The sequence below is a fragment of the Typopeltis vanoorti genome, chromosome 23 (assembly GCF_054136105.1).
Source record: "Typopeltis vanoorti isolate ZY-2024b chromosome 23, IOZ_Tvanoo_1.0, whole genome shotgun sequence".
In the NCBI taxonomy this organism is placed as follows: domain Eukaryota; kingdom Metazoa; phylum Arthropoda; class Arachnida; order Uropygi; family Thelyphonidae; genus Typopeltis; species Typopeltis vanoorti.
In genome coordinates, this window is record NC_143571.1 from 67,110,793 (window position 1) to 67,133,199 (window position 22,407).

General features: G+C 36.0%; 1 protein-coding gene across 2 annotated transcripts in view; it reads left to right on the forward strand.

Moving 5' to 3' along the window:
• GPHR (Golgi pH regulator) overlaps positions 1 to 14,566 on the forward strand; it is a 314,568-nt gene extending 300,002 nt beyond the window's left edge. For both annotated transcript variants that reach the window (XM_090412614.1, XM_090412615.1), the window contains one exon: positions 14,146 to 14,566. In XM_090412614.1, the coding sequence (XP_090268740.1) occupies positions 14,146 to 14,290 (145 nt within the window). In that variant the 3' untranslated portion in view covers positions 14,291 to 14,566. The remainder of the gene's footprint in view (positions 1 to 14,145) is intronic.
• Positions 14,567 to 22,407: the final 7,841 nt, after the last annotated feature.

Sequence of the window (22,407 nt, forward strand, 5' to 3'; positions counted from 1 at the left end):
GGAGGTTTCAGTTAAAGACATAACTATTCTGCCTTCAGTTTGGTGAGTGATCATGCAGTATTCACTTGGGAAGTGGCTTAGTTGATGAATGTTCCATTCAGAAAAGGTTATATACTGAACTACAAAGTAGGAAATTATAATCACCTGAGGAGTGTGCTGGGTTCTAGGCCATAGATCAGTTGTTGGATGGGAAGGATATTGACAGTGCATGGGAAATGTTTAAAAAATACTTAAAAGATGCAATATCAGAATGTGTTCCTAGAGTTTGAAGAATAAATAGAGTAGAAGTGAAATGGATGTATAATCTAATTAAGCAAGAGATTCGCAAGAAGAAGATGTGGAAGGAATACTGTGTGCATATGGATGATGTCAGTTATGATAATTATAAGCAGCTGGCCAGTAAAGACACAAGTGCTGTATGGAAAGCAAAGTCTAAGTGTGAAAAGAAACTGGCTCTGTAAGTTAAAGACAACCCAAAAGAATTCTATTGTTATGCTGCAAGTAAAGGTAAGAATGAATTTGAAAGAATAACTCTACTGAATTGCTAAAGGCTATCAACCTGGTGTATGAAATATTGAACTCACTTCCTTCTCATACACGAGTTTCTTCACAGTGTGAAGAAACTCGTGTATGAGAAGGAAGTACTAGATCTGTTGCGCAAATTGAATAAGAATTCTGCAATGGAACTGATGGGATATCAGCATGGATGCTAAAAGAGTGTTCAGCTGAACTGGCTATTACTTTGACCAGGCTATATAATTTGAGTCTTAGAAGAATGGAAAATTCCACAGGAGTGGAAAGAATGTGTGGTAATTCTATTGTGCAAAGACCGATATATCCAACTATCGACCAATCAGTATCTCAGGAGTGGTGGTGAAGATTTTAGTAAGTTGGTTAGGGCTTGCTTGCATTCAGAAATGGATTGACAGAGAATCTCTATTATGCAACGAACAGCATTCTATAATAATATTACCACTGAGTTAGACAAGGGGAATGGATACACCATGATACTTGTGGATTTTGCTAAGGCTTTTGATGGAATTCAGCATGGAAGACTCTTAAATAAATTGGAGAATATAGGATTGGATTCTATACTATTGGTATGAATAAGAGTATGGCTGACTTACAGATATCAAAAAGTTGTATATGGGAGATGTGAATGACAAATAGCTATTTGCCGATGAACTAAAGGTAGGTAAGGTAATCATGAGTGCCGCTGATATGCAGTACTTGCAGAATGATTTGAATAGGCTGTTATTGTGGGCATGTGAAAATGGCTGTTATTTAAGTGTTAATAAATGTAAGGTCACTTTGGTGTGATTAGGTATCCAATGTCGTATTATATTGGTGGAATTATGCTAGAAGAAATGGATCAGGTTAGGAATCTTAGAAATTTAGTAGAAAGTAAGTTCAAGGGTCAGATAACAAAAATTGTAAATACAACTCAGAGAATAATGGCAATGCTGAAATGAATCATGACATGTAAAGATAAGGATGTCATTTTGCATCTTTACAAACCCTTGATAAGACCTCATCTGGACTATTTTGCACAGGTGTCCAGGTCTCCTGGTTTCCATTGTGATTATGATATATTGGAGAGAGTGCAAAGTAGAGTGTTAAAAATAATATCATAATTGATATTATTTTTATGATTGTGATATGATTGAGACTTACAAACTTCTGAAAGGATCATGCAGGATTTCATTTGATGGAATTTTTCAGTTTATGGAGGGTGGGAAAAGGACAAGAGGACATCATTGGGAAGCTGAGAATGAATGCTGCTAAGAAGGGGGTGAGGGCTAGATTTTTCACTCATTGGGTGGTGCGTGATTGGAATGGATTGCCATTGGATGTTGTGAGTGCAAACAGTGTGAATGAATTCAAGAATAAGTATGAGAGCTGTTGTATGTAATATGTGGCCTCCCTCAATGAGTCCCTGATTCTCTGGAGGTCTCTCTTAATAATAATAATAATAATAATAATATGGCATAACCATAAGAACCCCAAAATCAAAAACAATGACAAATATCTCTGCTTCTGAGTGCTGTAGCTGAAACTGAAAAAAAATCTTACTTGAGGATACCCACATAGAAGAAGTTGATCAGTTTAAATACCTAAGTGATATCTTTAACATAGATAGCAGATTAGGACAGGATATTAGAACAAAAATTGCAAAAGCAGCAATAGCACTCCAAAAAGCACTATGGACAGATAACCTGCTTACAATTACCAAATGATTACACCTTATTGAAATACTAGCTAATTCAGTGTTTCTATACAACTTGGACACTCCTAAAAGAAAATGAAATGAGGTGCTATAAACAACCTCTAAAGAAACTGCATACTGATCACATCATAAATTTTGAAGTAAGACAAAAGATCAGTTCTTTTTGCCAGTCCAAGAGATAACAACATAATTAAGATTCAAAGCAATCAAATGGTCTACCAGTGCAATTTCTTGAAGGAATTGGATAGACAATATAAAAGTTGGACCAGTGCTTCACTTACAGAGCTGAAAGCAAAGTGCCAGTCAAGGAATGAATGGAAAGTTTCTGTAAGGAACATTTCCTAATATCTACTTTATGGTTCTTTCTGCAAATGACCATCGAGTAGACAATGGGATGATGATATTCCATGCCTAAGGTTAGAAGACTGGCAATCCTCAGTTGTTGCCTTTATTTGCTGCCTCTAATTTCTCCCAACCTCTAATGACTTTACTGACATATTGGACTGTTTATCTCTGAAAGTCTATGACATACAATCTGATTACCCGAACAGTGAGATAATTTTCCTGGGTGAATTCAACATCCACAATTCATACTGGCTTCCCTTCTTCTACTTTACAGACCAGGCTTGAAGAGAAGCTGTTTGCTATCAGTAATGATTTAATACAAATTGTTCACCAACCCATCAGAATTCCTGATAATCCTCATCATTCTCCCAACATCCTGGACCTTTTCTTAACTAGTCCAAATATGCTGTTGATGTTAGCTCTCCTCTTGTCAAGTCTGACCATAACCTTGTCTGTGTTTCTTTTCTACAGTTTGTCCTTCTCCCAGTCATCCTTAACCTCTCATCCTGTGGTGCTATTTGGAATGACATTCAGGATCTCTCTGCTTTATTTGCAATGTCTGATTACTGCTTCTGATTTTCTGATCCTAGCACCAGCTAATAACAGTAATTATTCTCTCTGGAATGAGTGCTCTTTTATCCCTCACTCCACTCAAAAAACCCTTGATCCTTGTCCAAACTGTGGTTTTCCAACAATTATGCCAAGTGATCCAAACAAAAGAATCAGCATGTGTCCAATGATGAAGTCAGAAACTCTGGCCTCTCGCTCAGTTTATGCTATAGCTCATAACAACTGCAAAAAAATCATCAAAAAATCTAAAGCCAACTTTGTAAGGATCAAATGCACTAAGCATGTCCCCTGTTCAAATGGCAGTGTGTCCCACATCCTTGTTCTCTCACCAACGCTGTGGGACACAACTTCTATCCTTCCATATTTCCATTTCTCTTACGAGGGTGGTGTGAAAAGTTCTTGGACTAACAATGAAAAAACGAATTTATAATTTCATAATCATTTTTATTTTTCAACATAATCTCCCTTAATACTAATACATTTATTCCAGCAATGCTCTAGCACCATTATCCCATCCCTGTAGTGGTTCTCAGTAAGATCTACAAAATACTCCTCTGCAGCTGCAATCACCTTTTGATTCAAAGGAAAACGCTGACCAGCGAGGAAGAGTTTTAGTTTTGGGAAGAGATAGAAGTCACCAAATCGAGAAATAAGTTGGATGTTCCAACAATTCATAGTGCAGATCCCTTAATTTTCCCCATTGCCAAAACACCTTTGTGGGCAGGTGCATTGTCCTGATGAAAGATGATTTTTTTTCTTCTGCAAACCAGGTCTTTTCTCATGAATTTTTTCATCTAGTCTGGTTAAAAGATTGGAATAATATTCCCCGTTATTGTTTTACCCTTTTCAAATAATTAATAAACAAAATGCCATTAGCATCCCAAAACAATGCTATGACCTTTCCTGCTGATAGAACCAACTTTGTCTTCTTTGGTGCTGAACAACTGGTGTGTTCACCAGTTGTTCATTTTTTGACTGCTGTTTGGATTCTGGTGTGTAATGATGAATCCAAGTCTCATCAATGGTAATAAATCGACACACAAAATCAGTTTTATTCTTGTTAAAATGCTCCAAGCACTGTTCAGAGATTTTCATGCAATTTGTTTTTGATCTGCTGTGAGCAAGCGCAGCACCTATCTTGCACAAAGCTTTTTTATTTGCAATTCTCCAAGCAAAATATATCCTATACATTCTTTTGAAATGCCTATAGTCTCGGCAACTTCACTCACTTTGACTCGCCGGTCATCCAATATCATATCGTGCACTTGATCAATGATTTCTGGTGTCCTTCACGTGGATATTCTTCACGGCTGGTACGGACACGTTTAAATTCGGCAACCCATTTCTTAATTGTTGAAAATAAAGGAGAAGAGTGCCCATAAACTTTTATGAACTTCGAATGAATTTCTTTTGGCATTAAACCTTCTTTTACAAAGAATTTTATAACCCCATGATACTCAATTTTATCCATTTCAAGGGATACAGACAATACTTTTGCTTCAGACAGCTGTATAAAATACACTACTTGATAGAATGACTTGCAATTTCACATGGATTCTTATGAGAGATGTACCAACTTAGAAAAAAAAATCTTGCCGATAGCATTGCTATCTATGGTTGAGGCCAAGAACTTTTCAGACTACCCTCGTACATCCTGATGGTACAATGGTGATATCTCCTACAGTTAAGACAAACTTATTGTATCAGTTTTTTTCCTACCAATTCTGTAGGTAACCAAGGCAAATCTCCCACTATTCCATGAACTATTCATCGCATGCCTCCTCTGAAATTTCACAAGAAGAGCATCATAAAAATACTCAGTTGTTTTGTTACCAATAAGTCTCCTGGTCTTGATGATATTCCTCCAGTTCTATTAAGAGCTTGTACTCCAGAATTTACTCATATTTTACCATCTGTTCGATCTTTCATACTCATGTAGCATCTTTCCTACATCTTGGAAGCAAGCTTTTATCCAGCTGGTTACCAGAAAAAAAAAGGAAATGAAAGTCAGCCATCAAACTACTGCCCTATTGCTCTAACTTACCCTCAAAAATAATGGAAAAGGTCATCAGCAGCAAACTGCTTCACTAATTGGAGACTAACCAATTACTTAGTGATCACTAGCATTAATTCCATCATCTTCATTCCACAGAAGATTTCCTGTGGAATGAGGCTAACCTAAAAAAAGTGGCTAACCTAACCCACTTTTGGACATAATTCATGGAAAAGTTTGGAGAAACTGTAGTGATTATCTTTGATATATCCAAGGCATTTGATTGAGTCTAGCATTGTGACCTTCCTACTAAGCTACCATCATGATATTCCTCTTTCCCTTTGTGAATGGAAGGAGGAATACCATTGTCATTCATTGTGGCTCATTGTGGGTATGGTTTCCTTTCATCAGATTTTTCAGTCATTGCTAGTGTTTCAGTGCCACACTCATACTCCTATACATCAACGATCTCTCCTCCAGTCCTATTCACAACTTTGTTGATAACAGTACTCTTCGCTCCTCTTTTTTTATTTTCGAAATCTTGTAGCACTCAGGTAATTCATGCTTCAAGATCTTTGAACCAATGCCTTAAATACTGATCTCCATGCCATTCTCAGATGGGGGTAAGGATAAGTTACATCTTTCACAGTCATATCCCATTTCCCAGTAGAAAGACTTCTTCACATTTGATTATATCCTGCTCAAAAGTTAGTTTTCTCTTGTTGAGTTTATTTATTTATTTATTTAGCGTATGGCTTACACATGAAAAGTTACATTACATTAATCCTTAATATATATGGACATTGTAATAGACATATGTACAATAATAAGACATAATATAGTCAAAAAAGAGACACTCAAGAATAGGCTACAACTGAATATCTAGGTTGATTATCCAGTCAACTGCACTTGGTGTAACATGGATGAAGTCTGACGGATTGCCACTGTATGCACATTGGACACATTCTCCTGTAACATGATTAATTGTCTGGCGGGATAATTCACAGTCACACCTGGGTGAGGCAATCATGCCCCATTTGTAAAGGTGGTCTGCACATCTGCCATGGTTGGTGCAGATTCGTTTAAGGGCAGACCACGTTTTCCAAGGTAGGTCAAAACCCGAAGGTATCTATGTTGGTTCCACTAATTCATGGAAGACCCCTGTTGAAGTGTTACACCAGGACTCTTTCCACTTCTCCTTCATGTTGAACCTTGTCTCTGTAAGATTTTTTGCTGTTAAGATTGGAGAGAATTGGGTTGAATTTCACATGAAGCCTGTCCCACCACAAGCATGTAAGGTCAACATCCTCCTCTTCTATCTCCAATTAGAATTTTTCATTCTAAACTACTTCTCCCCTTCTTAATTCCTGACACTTTATAAAGCTCATATCTGCCTGACCTTAGAAGACTGTTCCCACATTTGAGAATAGTGGTGCACCTAAGATGACCTCTCTCAGAATGCTTGATTGCATTCAAAAGAAAGCAGTCTCCTCTTAATTGATGACTCATCTCTCACCAGTTGCTTTCCCATAGACTCTGTGTTGCCAGATTGTGTCTTTCTGTAGGTATTTCTGTGGGCACTGCTCCACTGAACTGGCCACTGCCATTCCTCTGCTTTCTTTTAATCTGATATAAACATGAGAAGCTGCTGGTTCACACCCATATACAGTTCATCTCAACTCATTGAACCACTTCAGGCTTCCACTAAGCAGAGTAGTGGTCTCACACCAGACATTGAAATTCAGCTACCATCTAAAGACATTGACAGATACTCATGCCTGTAATGGGATTTAAACGTGCAACATGCTGGTGGGAGAGCAAGCATGCTCTCCACTTTAGTTGTAGCTGATTGACAAGTCTTACATAATACTTATTTACATAAGATCTACATAATTTTAGTGTTCATGTTTTTCGTGTTGTTTAAGCTAAATGTTAACTGCTCCTTGTTTGTTCAAGGTACACCAGTTGTGGGACTGTTGAGCAGTGGCCTATATGTTTGCATCTGTGTGTATGGCATTATATATAGCATAGCCAGAACTTGAAAAATTTCATGCTGCCTAACTAGTCAGGCAAATGTTACTAGTTTGGTGTCAAACTGGCTCACCTGATATATCATAGTTGCTTGTTCAGTTAAAAAACTTTTTTCAATGCTTTGACTAATTTTTACCATTGTTGAATCCAGTATGTTAACTACTTACTATTAGTGTGTTTATTAGTCTACGAGACATGAAGAAAAATCTCATACATTTTACCAGTGACACATGACCATTTCTGCTTTCTTGCTCAGAAAAATTCTTCTCTGCCATTATAAACAAATGGTAAGGTTAAAAACATTTTAAATCAACATAATAACCTGTGGTTATTCTGAATTTATACTAGTGGTTATTCTGAATTCTGCTTGGCTCTGAAATTTTTATGGACTGACAGAGCTGATAATATCATGTGAAGCAGTGGCAACTGAGAGAATATTCAAAACACAGGTTATATTTTTGGAATCTATAATACTGTTGTCATTCTTCCAAGTTTTCATATCCACTATTAATGGTTCAAAGAGTTTACATATTCCATTACGGGATACAAAAAATAAACCAATCACCACTATCAGTTTTTGGGTAATTTCTATTTTATGTTATCATAAAAAAATAATACATGAATGAAATACTGCCTCATGAATAGCTGGTTAATTTGCATTATGATTGAGTGCTTTTTGAATATTTTATAATGCTTATGATCATATTCCATTACAAGAAAAAGTAGTTTTTAATGACTATCATTAAGGCATTTTTAATGACCCAACAGGTCCAATAAGTGAAATTTAAATAAATATGACATAAAGCTTGCCAAAGAATCAGCATTATGCAAATAAAATATAGCACTTTTCTGATTTTTTTACTCATGAACTAAAAATTCTCACTCATCACAGATGAGTGAAAAAAAAGTAAAAAAAGTATAGGCAAGAGGCACCAGGAAGATTAATACATCAGCAGATTAATACAGTAAGTTTGCAATTATGGGGACTTCAATTTTGAAGACATAGATTGGAAGGAGAAAAGATCACATGGTAGAAAAGTAATGGAATTTATACACTTACAGAGAGAGAGAGATAATTATTTGAAGCAGCATATGATGGATGGGGTTCGGGGTACAAGATTGTTAGATTTGGTTATAAGATCAGAAGACCTGTCTATAACTAAGCTGAGCTATTTTTCCCATTTTGCATTATTTCCTCTGAAGTTTAACTCAGTGTCTTCTCCCCCTCTCCCCCCCAAATCTCAAGCTTCATTAATTTCCTAGTGTCTAGTGTAGTCTTACACTTTGCCATGTTAAATTATCCTTTTCCCATTTTCTTAGTCTTTGAATCATCCTGCAAGATCTCTATGCCATCTTTATTAACTGTTGTCCTCTAGTATTTCATCAGTCATAACCTCCCCCCAGTCTATGATCATAGGGAATATTCCACACACCTGTCATCATACAGTCACTTTTCATCTCTGAATCTTGTCCACCACCACTTGGCTAACCAGCCAGCCTGGTTGGCCAAGTGGTTAGCATACTCCAACTAACAGTTTGTGGGTTTGAATCCTGCTGTGGGCATGAATATTTGTAATTGTCTTATAGGTGGGAGATGAATTTCATTTCTGTGTGAGACCACTTCTCTGCTTATTGAAGGCCTGAAGTGACTTGAAAAAGTATTATGTTTGGTCTCTGGAGCAGGGTTTCTAGACTATGTAAAAATAAATAAATAAAAATACAAAAAATATATACATATTGATAAAAATGGAAAAAAAAAAATTCTTAGACCACCCACAGTACAAAATATACTATAGGTTTATAATAACCTTTCATGGGTGGGAACCACACATTAAAAAAAAAAATCATCAGCTAACAATGGATATTTCCCTCATATCATTTCCTGTATCATTAATGTCCAAATTAAATAGCAGTGGCATACTGCAAATCACCTGCCTTCTGCTGGATTCATTTCCACCATATTTCTCCATATACTCTTTGTTGTCTTTTCATCAGCTCTCTTATCTATGTTAATACTTCTTTTTCATCCCTTTTGCTGCAATTTATGTAATAGAGTTCCCTATGGCATTCTGTCAAATGTATTTTAAAAATCCAGAATTATTATCATTTAGCCATTTCGTTCATCCATCTCAGTTATGATTTTATTATAGAAAAAGAGAAAACTACAGAGTACTATATTGGTATCTTTGATTATCAGTTTCTTTTTTTGGAGAAGTTGTTGTCATGAGGTACATCTAATTTGTTTCTTCAGCCTTGGAGCCTCTTTTATGCATTGGATGGAACTATAGCATTTTGCCCTCTTTTCACTTCTTTGCCAGGGCTGATACTTAATTATAGCTTCATCAATCAAAATCTAACATTGAAGCAGTCAGCTAAACATCTATCAATGAAGCAGTGAAGTATGTAACATTTCAATTTCCAATCTGTCCAAAACCATGTTAGACCCCAGAGTGCCAAGCAGCAAAAAAAGATCTAGTATGGGGTTTATTTCAGATGAAATGTGCTTGGGTCAAAGCATGTTATGTAAGACATCAGAGTCAAATCTTGGATCCAGTTTACATCACCAATTAATCAAATGACCAGTGCAAGAATTATGTGGGATAAAATCTGGAAAATTAAAGGTAGATACAGAGCACACTGGTTGTCCTCTGGAACATAATGGATGTATTGTTGTTGTTGATCCCAAAGTTATTGCAGAGACTTTGGGAGAAAATTTTGCCAGAATCTCAGCAACTACTTCATATCCTCCTGATTTTTTTTTTTTTTTTTTTTAATATTGAAAGAGCAACAAGAAAAACAGGGGCTAAGCTTTTCTACCAATGGGTTAGAGCCATACTTTAATATTTAATATTTAATATTAATATTATTATTATTTGACACCTCCAGGGAGTCCAAAGACTCATCGAGGGAGAGTGTGCTAACAGCATCGAACGATTGGTTCCCTTCCAACTACTAACCACGCTCAAACTTACTTAACTGAGCCATTAGTAGCAGAGGCTCTACCAATCGACCAACCTTTGCCGGCTGTTTACAGTCGGCTGTTTGTTTATGAGAACTAAAATGAACTCTTTTATTGTGTCACTGCCAGTGCAGTGCATCTGTTATCAGATGATAAAACCTTCCATCTTCTGTAGATCTCCTTCTTTTACTATACAATAAGTACTTACAGCAGAAGAGTTTCTGGATTCTTGGCATAAGTCAGTTGTCATTGTCATTCCAAAATCAGGAAAGAATCCAACACAAGTAAACAATTATCATCCTTTTGCTCTGACCAGCTGTCTTTGTAAGATATTGGAGAAAATAGTTAATGCCAGACTTCTCTGGTATTTAGAAAGCAATAATCTTTTCTCCAATACACAATGCAGCTTTCGTAGATATTGTTCAACTTTCGACCATTTGGTCCATTTAGAAACATATCAGAGACTCATTTCTGAAAAAAGAACATCTGGTTTCGGTGTTCTTTCATATGGAAAAAGCTTGTGACACAGCCTGGAGGTATGGCTTATTAAAAGATCTCTGTAACCTACAAAACAGTCAAAAATAAACAAAATACCACCAATTATATACTGCCACAAATTGTTTAGTATATAAATTAAAGATGACTCTTTCTTTTAAGGTTACACGGTGATCAGCATTCATATTTAAGAATTTAGGGACACAAAACACGTGTTAAAATGATTATTTTACTAATTATTAATAAAATTACACTTGACGTTTCGACCCCTGTATCAAGGTCATCATCAGAAGGGCACAGGCAGGAACAGATTCTTGCTTGGTTCCTATATAGAAGTGTATAGGAACCAAGCTACATTCTGTTGCACTCTATAAAGGTAAATTAAATCTACGTTGTTAATTAATCTTTTTCTTAGCCTGACCTCTAGTGATAAAAAAAAAATAAAAATAAATGAAATTTAAAAATTAAAAAAAAATTATATATAAAATAAAATTTAAAAAAATTAAAATAAATAAATGAAGACTACAATAAACTCTGCTAAAGTCCTCATGTACTAAGATTCTTCTGGAATTGTAAAAAGAAAGAAAAAAAAACACTTCACCAAGTCTTCTTGTATTGAGATTTTTCTTTGTGGTTGCTATGAAGGTTGCAGATGGGTCCTCCACATTCTTGGAATGGTTAGACTATCATTTTTATTCAGATTTGGATTATGTTTGAGCATTTCACGTGCCTCTTTGAATTTCCTCTCGAACCAGGTTTTGGTGTGGTGTAGGGACTTGGTACCTTTCCAATCAATTCTGTGGTATGTTTGGAGTGCGTGGTCAGAAAAGCCGGTTTTTCCAAAACGAAGGTATTTAATATGTCGTTTGTGTTCATCCTGCCTGACTGGGATAGTTCTCCCTGTTTCCCCTATGTATGGTATGTTACATGTGCATTGTATTTTGTAAACCCCTGGGTGTGACAGAGGATCCTTGGAAGAACTGAGTAGGTGTCTTGATTTTGTCGGAGGTTTAAAGGTGGTTTTGATGTTGTATTTTTGTAGTGTTCTGTTGTTTTTTTTTCGGAAATGCCTCTAACATATGGTGTGGCAATAGCATTCTTGAAATATTTTTTGTTTTTAGTGGTATCTCTGTGGAGGATCTTGTGGATGGTTTTTTTACTGTATCCATTTTTTATAAAGGCATGGTTGATGATCTCCTATTCCTGGTTAAAAGCTTGTTCATTTGAACAGATAGTTTGAACTCTGTGTTTAAGGGTGCTTATGACCCCTAGTTTTTGTGTTGGGTGGTGATAAGAAGTTTAGTATATGTACTGGCCTGTGTGTGTAGGTTTGTGGTAGACTGAGGAGAGACAGCCTGAGGGAAAACGTGTGACCAGTGTTTCTAGGAACGGAAGAGAGTTGTTTTTTTTTCTATTTCAGTGGTGAATTGGATGCATTTGTGTTGTTTCTTCAGGTGGTTAAGGAATGTATTTAGTGCTTCGCGGCTGTGGGGCCAATTGGCGAAAATATCGTCGACATATCTGAGCCAAATTTTGGACTTTAGGCATGCTGGCTCTAGAGCTCATTGCTCAAAGTCTTCCATATAAAAATTAGCTGTTGGGGGAGAGTGGTGAGTCCATGGCTGTACCCTCTTTTTGAAGGTAAAAATTATTTTGCCACACTAAATACCTCGAGCGGAGTATGTGGGCAACAACACGACATCACAGCCCTCTTTGCCCACATACTCTGCTCCAGATATTTCATGTGGCAAAACAATTTTTACCTTCAAAAAGAGGGTCCAGCCATGGGCTCACCACTTTCCCTCCCAATAGCTAACTTTTATATGAAAGACTTTGAGCAACGAGCTCTAGAGTCGGCATGCCTAAAGCCCAAAATTTGGCTCAGATACGTCGATGATATTTTCGCCATTTGGCCCCACGGCTGCGAAGCACTAAATACATTCCTTAGCCACCTGAACAAACAACACAAATGCATCCAATTCACCATTGAAATAGAAAAAAACAACTCGCTTCCATTCCTAGACACACTTGTCACATGTTTTCCCTCAGGCTGTCTCTCTTTCTCAGTCTACCGCAAACCTACACACACAGGCCAGTACATATACTAAACTTCTTATCACCACCCAACACAAAAACTAGGGGTCATAAGCACCCTTAAACACAGAGCTCAAACTATCTGTTCAAATGAACAAGCTCTTAACCAGGAATATGAGATCATCAACCATACCTTTATATTAAAAAAAAAAAAAAAAAAATCGATACAGTAAAAAAAAACATTCACAAGATCATCCACAGAGATACCATTAAAAACAAAAAAGATTTCAAGAATGCTATTGCCATACCATATGTTAGAGGCATTTCTGAAAAAATAGAACACTACAAAAATACAACATCAAACCCACCTTTAAACCCCCGACAAAATTAAGACACCTACTGAGTTCTTCCAAGTATCCGCTGCCACACCTAGCCCACCCAGTGGTTTACAAAATACAATGCACATGTAACGTACTATACATAGGGGAAACAGGGCGAACATCCCAATCAGGAAGGATGAACACAAATGGCATATTAAATACCTTCATTTTGGAAAAACCTGGTTCGAGAGGAAATTTAAAGAGGCATGTGAAATGCTCAAACATAATCCAAATCTGAATAAAAATGGTCTAACCATTCCAAGAATGTGGAGGACCCATCTCAACCTTCATAGCGACTACAAAGAAAAATCTCAATACAAAGAAGACTCGGTGAAGTGTTTTTTTTTTTTTTTTTTTTTTTTTTTTTTTTTTTTTTTTTTTTTACAATTTCAGAAAATTCTTAGTACATGAGGACTTTAGCAGAATTTATTGTAGTTTTCATTTATTTATTTTAATTTTTTTAAATTTTATTTTATATATAATTTTTTTTATTTATTTATTTTTATTTTATTTTTTTATCACTAGAGGTCAGCCTAAGAAAAAGATTAGTTAACAATGTAGAGCTAATTTACCTTTATGGAGTGCAGTAGCATGTAGCTTGGTTCCTATACGCATGTATCCTTCTGGTGATGACCACGATACAGGAGTCGAAACATCAAGTGTTATTTTAATAATAATTAAATAATAATAAATAATTATTTTAACACACGTGTTAAAATAATCATTTCAACACATGTGTTTTGTGTCCCTAAATTCTTAAATATGAATAAATTAAAGATGCTAAGAAATTATATTCTTTAAGGTCAGATAACTGAGATATCACTGTACTATATTGTCCAAATTTCTAACCATAAACTTGAAGTTTTAGTTATGAGTTACTAATAGAAGTGAATTAAGAGTCAAAATACAGAAAATCTAAAATACTGGTATTAACAAAAAGTATTTTTTGTTAATACCAGTATTTTAGATTTTCTAAATTTCTAATGGAGGTGTCATATAATAATTATAATTTTCTTGTATATTATGTTTTGAAAGAAATAATAAAAATATGAATAAATGTAAGCAGAAAGTTCTTTTTAATACCAATACTGATGTAACTTTATTATTGTAGGTCAATTATAACTGAAGTTCTAGGACAGCTCCAGTTCAACTTCTACCATAGGTGGTTTGATGTGATCTTTCTTGTAAGTGCTCTCTCTAGCATAGGTTTCTTGTATTTGGCCCACAAACAGTCACCACAAAGAGATGTGCTGTGATATGGGATCCTAAACTCAACATTCCCAAAATTTTAAACAGGAAACAAGCAAATGACTGAAAATTATTTAAAAAGGAAAATGAGAAAGGCATGCTAAGCAAGGTGGTACCAAGAGATTTGAGGCAAGATTATGGCGATAATTATTTCAATTATCTTGAAGGGGACCTCTTCTTTGCTTGCTCATATAGCAGTTATTGTAATAAGCTTGCACTATAATAGTGTTTCATATGTAAAAAAATTGTTTATTAAATTAAATAAATCCTCTTGGAAAAAATCATTTTGCCTTCTTGTCTTCATCATTAGATGCTCTTCAGCGTTTGTTATAAATAACTCATGGAAACTGTTGGTTTATTATTGTAACAACTGTTATTATTTGCATTATGGTTAATAATAAGTTAATCAATCTCAAAGTCAACAACCTGTGAAAAACTGCAAAGTCATTTCTCTGCAATCATGTATATGAGCCAGGCTTGATCTTACCTTTATCCAGTGCAAACAAGGTCAATGACTTCACAAACAACTGGAAGAAAAAAACAAAGCAATGAAGAAACATGGTACATAGACTACAAAAGAGGAATTCTAGTGCAAAAATTGAGTGGTGCTAACAGCCAACTTGAAAACAAAAGTACAAGTACTGCTTAGGGAGTGGTCAACAACAAACCCCACAGAGACTTTCAGATCTCCTTTGCAAATATACGTGGTCTCTGTTCTAAACTCAACAGTGTCCACTTCTACCTTCAGTCTGCAAAACTCCACCTGCTTTTCCTGGAAGAAACCCATATTTCAGACTCTCCAAGCGCTACTCATCTGAACTTTCTTAAATACACACTCTTCAGCTCAAGGATGGCATTTGTGCATAGGTTCGCTCTGACATACCATGCCAGAGAGCATTCAACTTAGAATCTCCCAATCACAATCGACTTTGGGTGAAAATCGCTCTGCCTCACTCTGCCAAATTTATATGCTGTCTATATTTCTCTCAATGCCACCAACTATTTGGAACCCTTTGAAAGTCTTTGTCCTTCAGTCCAACTTTCCGAGCAGTGAGGTTATCTTACTTGGTGATTTCAGTATACACAATACCAACTAACTCTCCCTCTCCAGCTGCACACACACCATGTGGGTAGAGGCAGATTTCAAATTGGGAAATTGAAAAATGCAGATGATTTGTGTTAATAGTCCATTAGTGCCAGTAGTGAAGAAAGAAGAATCCTTTGAGTCATTAAAAATCATGACTGCTGACATGAAGGAAAAAATGCATCCAGCTGGTTCTTAATGGAGATTTAAACAGTAAAGTAGAAAATGAATTCACACACCTACATTGTAGAAAATATGGAGAAAGAGACAGCAGAGGATGTAGTAGAGAGCTGCTGGTAGATTCTGTAATATAGAGATTAGCTTCTGCAGTGAGTTCTGATACTTTGTGGAGGTATAATATAATAATAATAATAATATCTGCAGGATTTCTGCACAGAGAATGAATTAGTTATTAGTAGTACCATGTTCCAACATAAACATGTATATACATTTATTTATTTATTCATATGGGGCTCCCCCTATGGAGGGTAGGTTGAGTCCTCCTAATGAGGGATTAGGTATAGATATATTTTATGACTGTAAATCCATGTGTGTTCATAGAGGTTTGCTGTTCTGAGGAATGAAAAAAAACCTCTGCCTCCATTTGAGACTGACTAACTCACCTTTAGTCGAAAGAGACCAGCTAAAGGTTCCTCATGTCGTAGATGGGAATCGAACCCAGGTCTTTCTGACCAAAGGGCTTTGTCTTGTATATACATTAGAATACAAAGAAAGAAGGTATTTTAATTTTCTTGTTGTGAATAGTGATATCTTCAGATGAGTTCAGGATATGAGTCTACAAAGGGGTACGAAATAAGTGATCACTTTATTTTGAGCAGGAAAAAAAATATCACATTCAAAATAAAGTATAGACCCATGCTAAAAATAATAAAGCTGAGTAACATTTAGATGTGACTCAGTCCAGAAATAAAATAAAAGGGTTTGATAGTAACAATCAGATTTTTGAGACACTGTGACAAAATCTAAATAAACATTGACCTTATGAAAACTTCATCGTTAATTCCCGCAGCCAGGCAAACATGGTACAGTTGTCTGAAAGGAAGGAAAAATAAAATCCGAACTCTTTGATGGTGGTAAGTTTTCAAAAGAATATAGAAAATATCATGAGAGTAGCATTGTGTTTCAAAAGCTATTGAAAAAAGCTCAGAAATGGAGAAAAGCCTACCACAGAACAAAACAGTGATCATGGAGATGTAAAAACTAAAAATAAGGATATTCTGGATGCCTGGAGTAATATAGAAAAGTAATTAAATGAAAATAATCAGTGACAAAACATAAAAAAAGTATTTTTTTTATTACATAAAAGTATCTGAGTATTTCACTATTGTATGTAGAAAGAAAACCATTCAAAATCTGAAAGGAGGAAAAGTAACTGAAGTAGTGATATTCAAGTTGAAATATTTAAATAGCGAGTTAAAAGTTTTATAATGGCTAATGTGCATAGTGCAGAAGGTTGAATTCTAGATTATTAGAATAATAAAGAGAAGAGTGAATATAAGAAATCTTGGAGTAGAAGCAGTTTTACATGTCCTGTAGATGAGTCTTTTATTTTAGTGAATATCAGAATAAATCAAAATAATTTAGTAATTATTTTGATTTATATCTTTCATACTTTTTTTAGACTGTAAAATTGTGCGTGTATGTGTGTTTCAGCAATTTAATTATGTGACATTGTTTAGAAAGTGTTTTTTCGTGGCACTGATGCATACAAGGAAAATGGTAGCCAAGTCTTTCTTATTTGCCAAGTTTAGTATGAGGGATTTTGTATGCTGTAGTGTATGTTCTATGTATTCATTACGAAGAGTTAATGGGTTATGATGTGAAAGCAGTAGTGGAGAGAGAGAGAAAGTATGTGTTGTAAATGTTTCATGTACAATTGCAAAAAATGCAAGTTGTGTGGAAAGCAGGAAGATGAACTGATGAATATTAAGTAAAGAAAGATGGCAATAATGTTCTGGAGAATGTGGAAGTAGTAAATGTTAGTGTGCAAAATATGAAGGAGATCATGAAAGAAATGGCTGAAAATAATGTGGGTGATGAAGTGATAATGAATGAAATAGCATGTTTATGCGCAATCCTTTACAGGACAAAATGGGAGCTAAAGCAACTGGAGAAATTATTGTTGTGGTACGGCAGGCATGAGAATGAAAGAAAAAGTGAATGGGAGAGAGTATGAAAGTGTGAGAAACTGGAAATAAGGAGAAGGTAGTGTATGGAGATTCCATTATAAGAAGTATATTCAATGAGAAAACGAAGAAAGCATGTTTTCCAGGTGTGAAGATTAAGGATGGTAATGAAGCTGTTAATTTGCAGAAGAGAAAACTTGAAAGAGTTGATTGTTTTTGCAGGAACAAATTATTTGAATGGGGAAGAAATATGCAATGAGAGAGGATATGAAAATTGTTGAAAGAAATAAAAATGAGGAGTAAGGAAGTAAAGATTCTGAGTCTTCTGATTCAGTATGATGGAACAGAGTTGAGAAGACGGGTCATGATTGCTAATGAGCCAATAAGAATATTGTGCTGAAGGAATGGTGTGCAGTTTATAGATGTATGGAGTAAATTTGATATACGAAAGGACTTATATATGCCTGATGGACTACATTTGAAAGGTTTTGGAGTCAGATGTTTGGAGAAAGTATTCTTTAGTGACAGTTTGGAAGTGCAAAACCAGGGAAACTAGATATGTTAGTGGAATGCAATAAAGGATGTGTCTGGCCACCCCTGGGGGTAAATGAGTGAGTTAAGAATGATTTTGCAATGTTCAATGTGATTTCATAGGTTTCAGATTCATATAGGTTGGTAATGACATTACACAAGAGTAATTTTGGGTTCAAGGATGCTGAAATGCATGTACATGAATGCCAGAAATTTCAGAAATAAGGGAGAGGAGTTTTTGGCATTGGTCAGCCCAACTTGGCCAAAAATTATACGCATCAGTGAGAACTGGTTGACAGAAAATTATATAGTTACAAGGAGAGAATGTAAATGGTATTGTATTTTCAGGGAGGATAGAGAGAATAGAACAGGAGGTGGGGGTATTGCTTAGCTGAAGAACTACATTCAACAAAATTAGAAATTAAAGAGAATTTTAGGTCTTGGGGAGATGATCCATTTGATTCTGTTTGGTGTAAGATACAGGCAAATAGAACAAAATATATTGTTGATTGCTTCTGTAGACCAGGAGGTCTACAGGATGACGTAGATGTATGAGTAGATTATGGATAACTTTAACTATGGGGATACAGATTTGAGGGAGGAAAAGAGGCATGTTAAGATGGAAGTTGAATTTATTGAGTTGCTAAGGGATAATTACCTGAAACAACAGGTTATAGATGGAACCAGAGGTTTGAGAGTGCTGAATCTGATAATAGCATCAGAAGATATATCTGCAACCAAGGCAGACACTCTGTGGCCATGCAGTCTTGTTTGAGAAGTTACTAAATATGAAATTCTCTGTCAAGAAATGGCTTATGTTTAACTATAAAGCTGGTAATTATGGCATACTTAGGCAGCATCTTACATGGCTTGAGAAGTTACAAGGAAAGAATGTCAGTAGCTCATGGGTAATGGTCAGAGATTGTTTGAGATCCTCCAGACCTTGAGTCTGGTAGATTAACCAAGTTGGAATTAGTGGATGAGTAGAGATATAATGCAACAGCTGCAACAAAAAAAAAAAAAAAAAATGTAAAATCCAACAGTGGATGGATAGCAGTACAATAATCTGTAATGGGCACCAGTTTTGTAAAGGATAGATCCTGTCTATTATTATTATTATTAAGCGAGACCTCCAGGAAGTCAGAGACTCATCAAGGGAGGCCACATACTACACACACCAGCTATCATACTTATTTTTGAATTCATTCACAACACTGCTTGCACTCAACATCCAAAGGCAATCCATTCCAATCATGCACCACCCTCTGAGAGAAAAATCTAGCCCTCACATCTTTCTTGGCGGCCTTCATTCTCAGCTTCCAAGGATGCCCTCTTGTCCTTTCCTCACCCTCCAAAAATTGAAAAATTCCATCAATTGAAATACTGTATGACCCTTTCAGGAGTTTGTAAGTCTCAGTCATATTACCTCCCCATCTTTCTCCTGTTTGCTAGTGTCTGAAGTCTACAAATTCTCAATCCGTCTTCATAATCAGTAATCCACAATCCTGATATCATTTTTAACATTCTCCTTTGCACTCTCTCCAATATATCAGAATCACAACAGAAACCAGGAGACCAGACCTGCACACAATAGTCCAAGTGAGGTCTTATCAAGGCCTTTTAAAGAGGCAAAATAATATCCTTATCTTTATATGTGAATGTTCGTTTCAGCATTGCAATTATCTTTTGAGTTGTATTTGCAATCCTAGCTACATAGCTCCCTGAACTTCAGCTTTTTTTCTATTAACACTCCAAGATCCCTAGCCTCATCAGTTTCTTCTAGCCTAATCCCACCAATATAATACGACATTGGATATCTAATCATGCTGAAGTGAATGACTTTACATTTACTGATATTGAACTGACACCCATTTTCTCATGCTCACATTCTGCAAGTACTGCATACCAGCAGCATTCCTGATATGCAGTACTTGCAGAATGCTGAAATTTGCATCAGCAAATAGCTGTGTGTTGCTTGTCAAATCTTTTCCAATATCATTAATGTAGAGATTGAATAACAGTGGACCAAACACTGATCCTTGTGGTACATCACTTGTTCCTTTAAATCCTGCAGACTCATATCTTCCATATACCACTTTTTGATATCTGTTAGTCAGCCATCCTCTTATCCATGCTAATATTATATAACCCAAACTCACCTATTTTCTCCAATTTATGCAGCAGTCTACCATGCTGTATTCTGTCAAAAGCCTGAGCAAGATTCAAAAGTATCATGGTGTATCCATTCCCTTTATCTGGTTCTATGGTAACATCGTTATAGAATGTGAGCAAGTTGCTAAAACATAACATTCCCTTACTTAGTAAACCCATGTTATTCATTGCAAAGTAGAGATTCACTGTCAACCCATTTCTAAATGCAAGCCCTAACAATTTTTCCAAAATCTGGAAAAGATTGGTCGATAGTTGGATACATCTGTCTTTGCACCACCCTTGTGCAATGGAATTACCATATATTCCTTCCATTCCTGCAGAATCTTCCCTGTTCTGAGACGCATATTAAACATCCTGGTCAAAGGAATGGCGAGTTCAGTTGAACACTCTTTTAGCACATGCTGATATTCTATCAGTTCCTATTGCTGAATTCTTGTTCAATTTGTGCAACAGCTCTAATACCTCGTTCTCATACACTGGAGTTTCTTCATCCAGTAAAGAGATAACAGTGAGCTCAATGTTGCATTCACCAGTTGATAGCTTTTAACGAAATGGGCACTCATTAACTGAACAACCTCTACTGCATCTATAAACCTTACACTATCTGGATTTAGAAGAGTTATTGTTGCATATTCATTCTTTCTTTTACTTGCAGCATATCGATAGAATTCTTGCCGGTTGTTTTTAGCACAAAGAGCCAGTTTCTTTTCATACTCAGGCTTTGCTTTCCCTACAAGAGTTGTGATTATTCTAGCCTGCTGCTTATAACATTCATAACGGACGTCATCCTTAAGCAAATAGTATTCCTTCCACATCATCCTTTTCTTACAAATTTCTTATTTAATAAGATTACACATCCATTTGACTCCTACTCTATTTATTCTTTGAACTCTCAGGACACATTCTGATATCACATCATTTAAGTATTGTTTAAATGCTTCCCATGCACTGTCGATATTCTTTCCATCCAGAAACCAATCCCATTCCACTGAACTCAGTATACTCCTCAGTTGGTCATAATTTGCTTTCGAGTTCAGCATGTAACCTTTTCTGAATGGAACATTCATAAACTTAGTCACTTCTCAAGTGAGTACTGCACAATCACTGTCACCAACCAGAGGTAGAATAGTTATGTCTTTAACTGAAACGTTCTCTGACATTATAATCAAATCTATCACTCTTTGCCTTCGAGTTCCTTCTGTCACATGCTGCTTGAGGAAGTTTTGCCACAACAGCTCAATAAATGCATTTTCATTCTTCTCATGAGATTCTGTTGCTACCCAATCAATATTTGGGTAATTAAAGTCTCCCATTATGATTAATCTTTTTATGCTCATCTTTTCTATTTGGTGATGCATTTCTTCATCGCTAGCAACCGACCCACCAGGTCTGTAACAACACCCTACTATGTAATTGATCTTGTTAGATTCCTCCTCACACCAGATGGCTTCAAACTCATGGCCACATGAAATACTGTTAGTAGTACTATAAGCATAGGTCTCAACTCTAACTGGATTCAAGTCATCTGATATCATTAGCAGCATGCCCCCCTCCTATCCTCTCTATCCTTCCTAAAAGTTTTACTCTCGACACCAGTTAGTATGTCTGATTCTGATAGCCAGTTCTCACTAATACCTACAATCTGAGGTCGCAACGTATTGACTAAAGCAACAAACTCTATCCCTTTGTTTCTGATACTCCTAGCATTTGTGTACAGACATAATAATGTACCTTTTGTTCTTTTGTGTCTTGTCTGCAGTCTGCCTGACACAGTTGGACAACTTGCAGATATATTCTCTAATGCCTTACACATGTAGTAGTAAGGCATTATTCTCTCCTTATCAACATTTCCATGACAAAGCCCATTCGTGTCATTAACACAGTTATATAACATTGTTGCTCTTATACTTACATTCACACATTCTTCCCTTTATAATTTAGTTTCCCTGACTGTTTTAGGCCTCATACCAGTTATTAGTTTTTCTAGACTCCTGATACCAAATGCATTCAGGTGTAGGCCATCCCTATTATACAAATCCAGGCTTCCCTCAAACTCACTCCACATATCCAAAAACTCACATCCATTCCTTCTACACAGCCTATGCATTCAAATCGTTTGCCATCATAGCCCTTCTTAATTCATTTTTATCATAGCGAGGTAAAATCCTGACAATTTTCACTTTCTCACTCT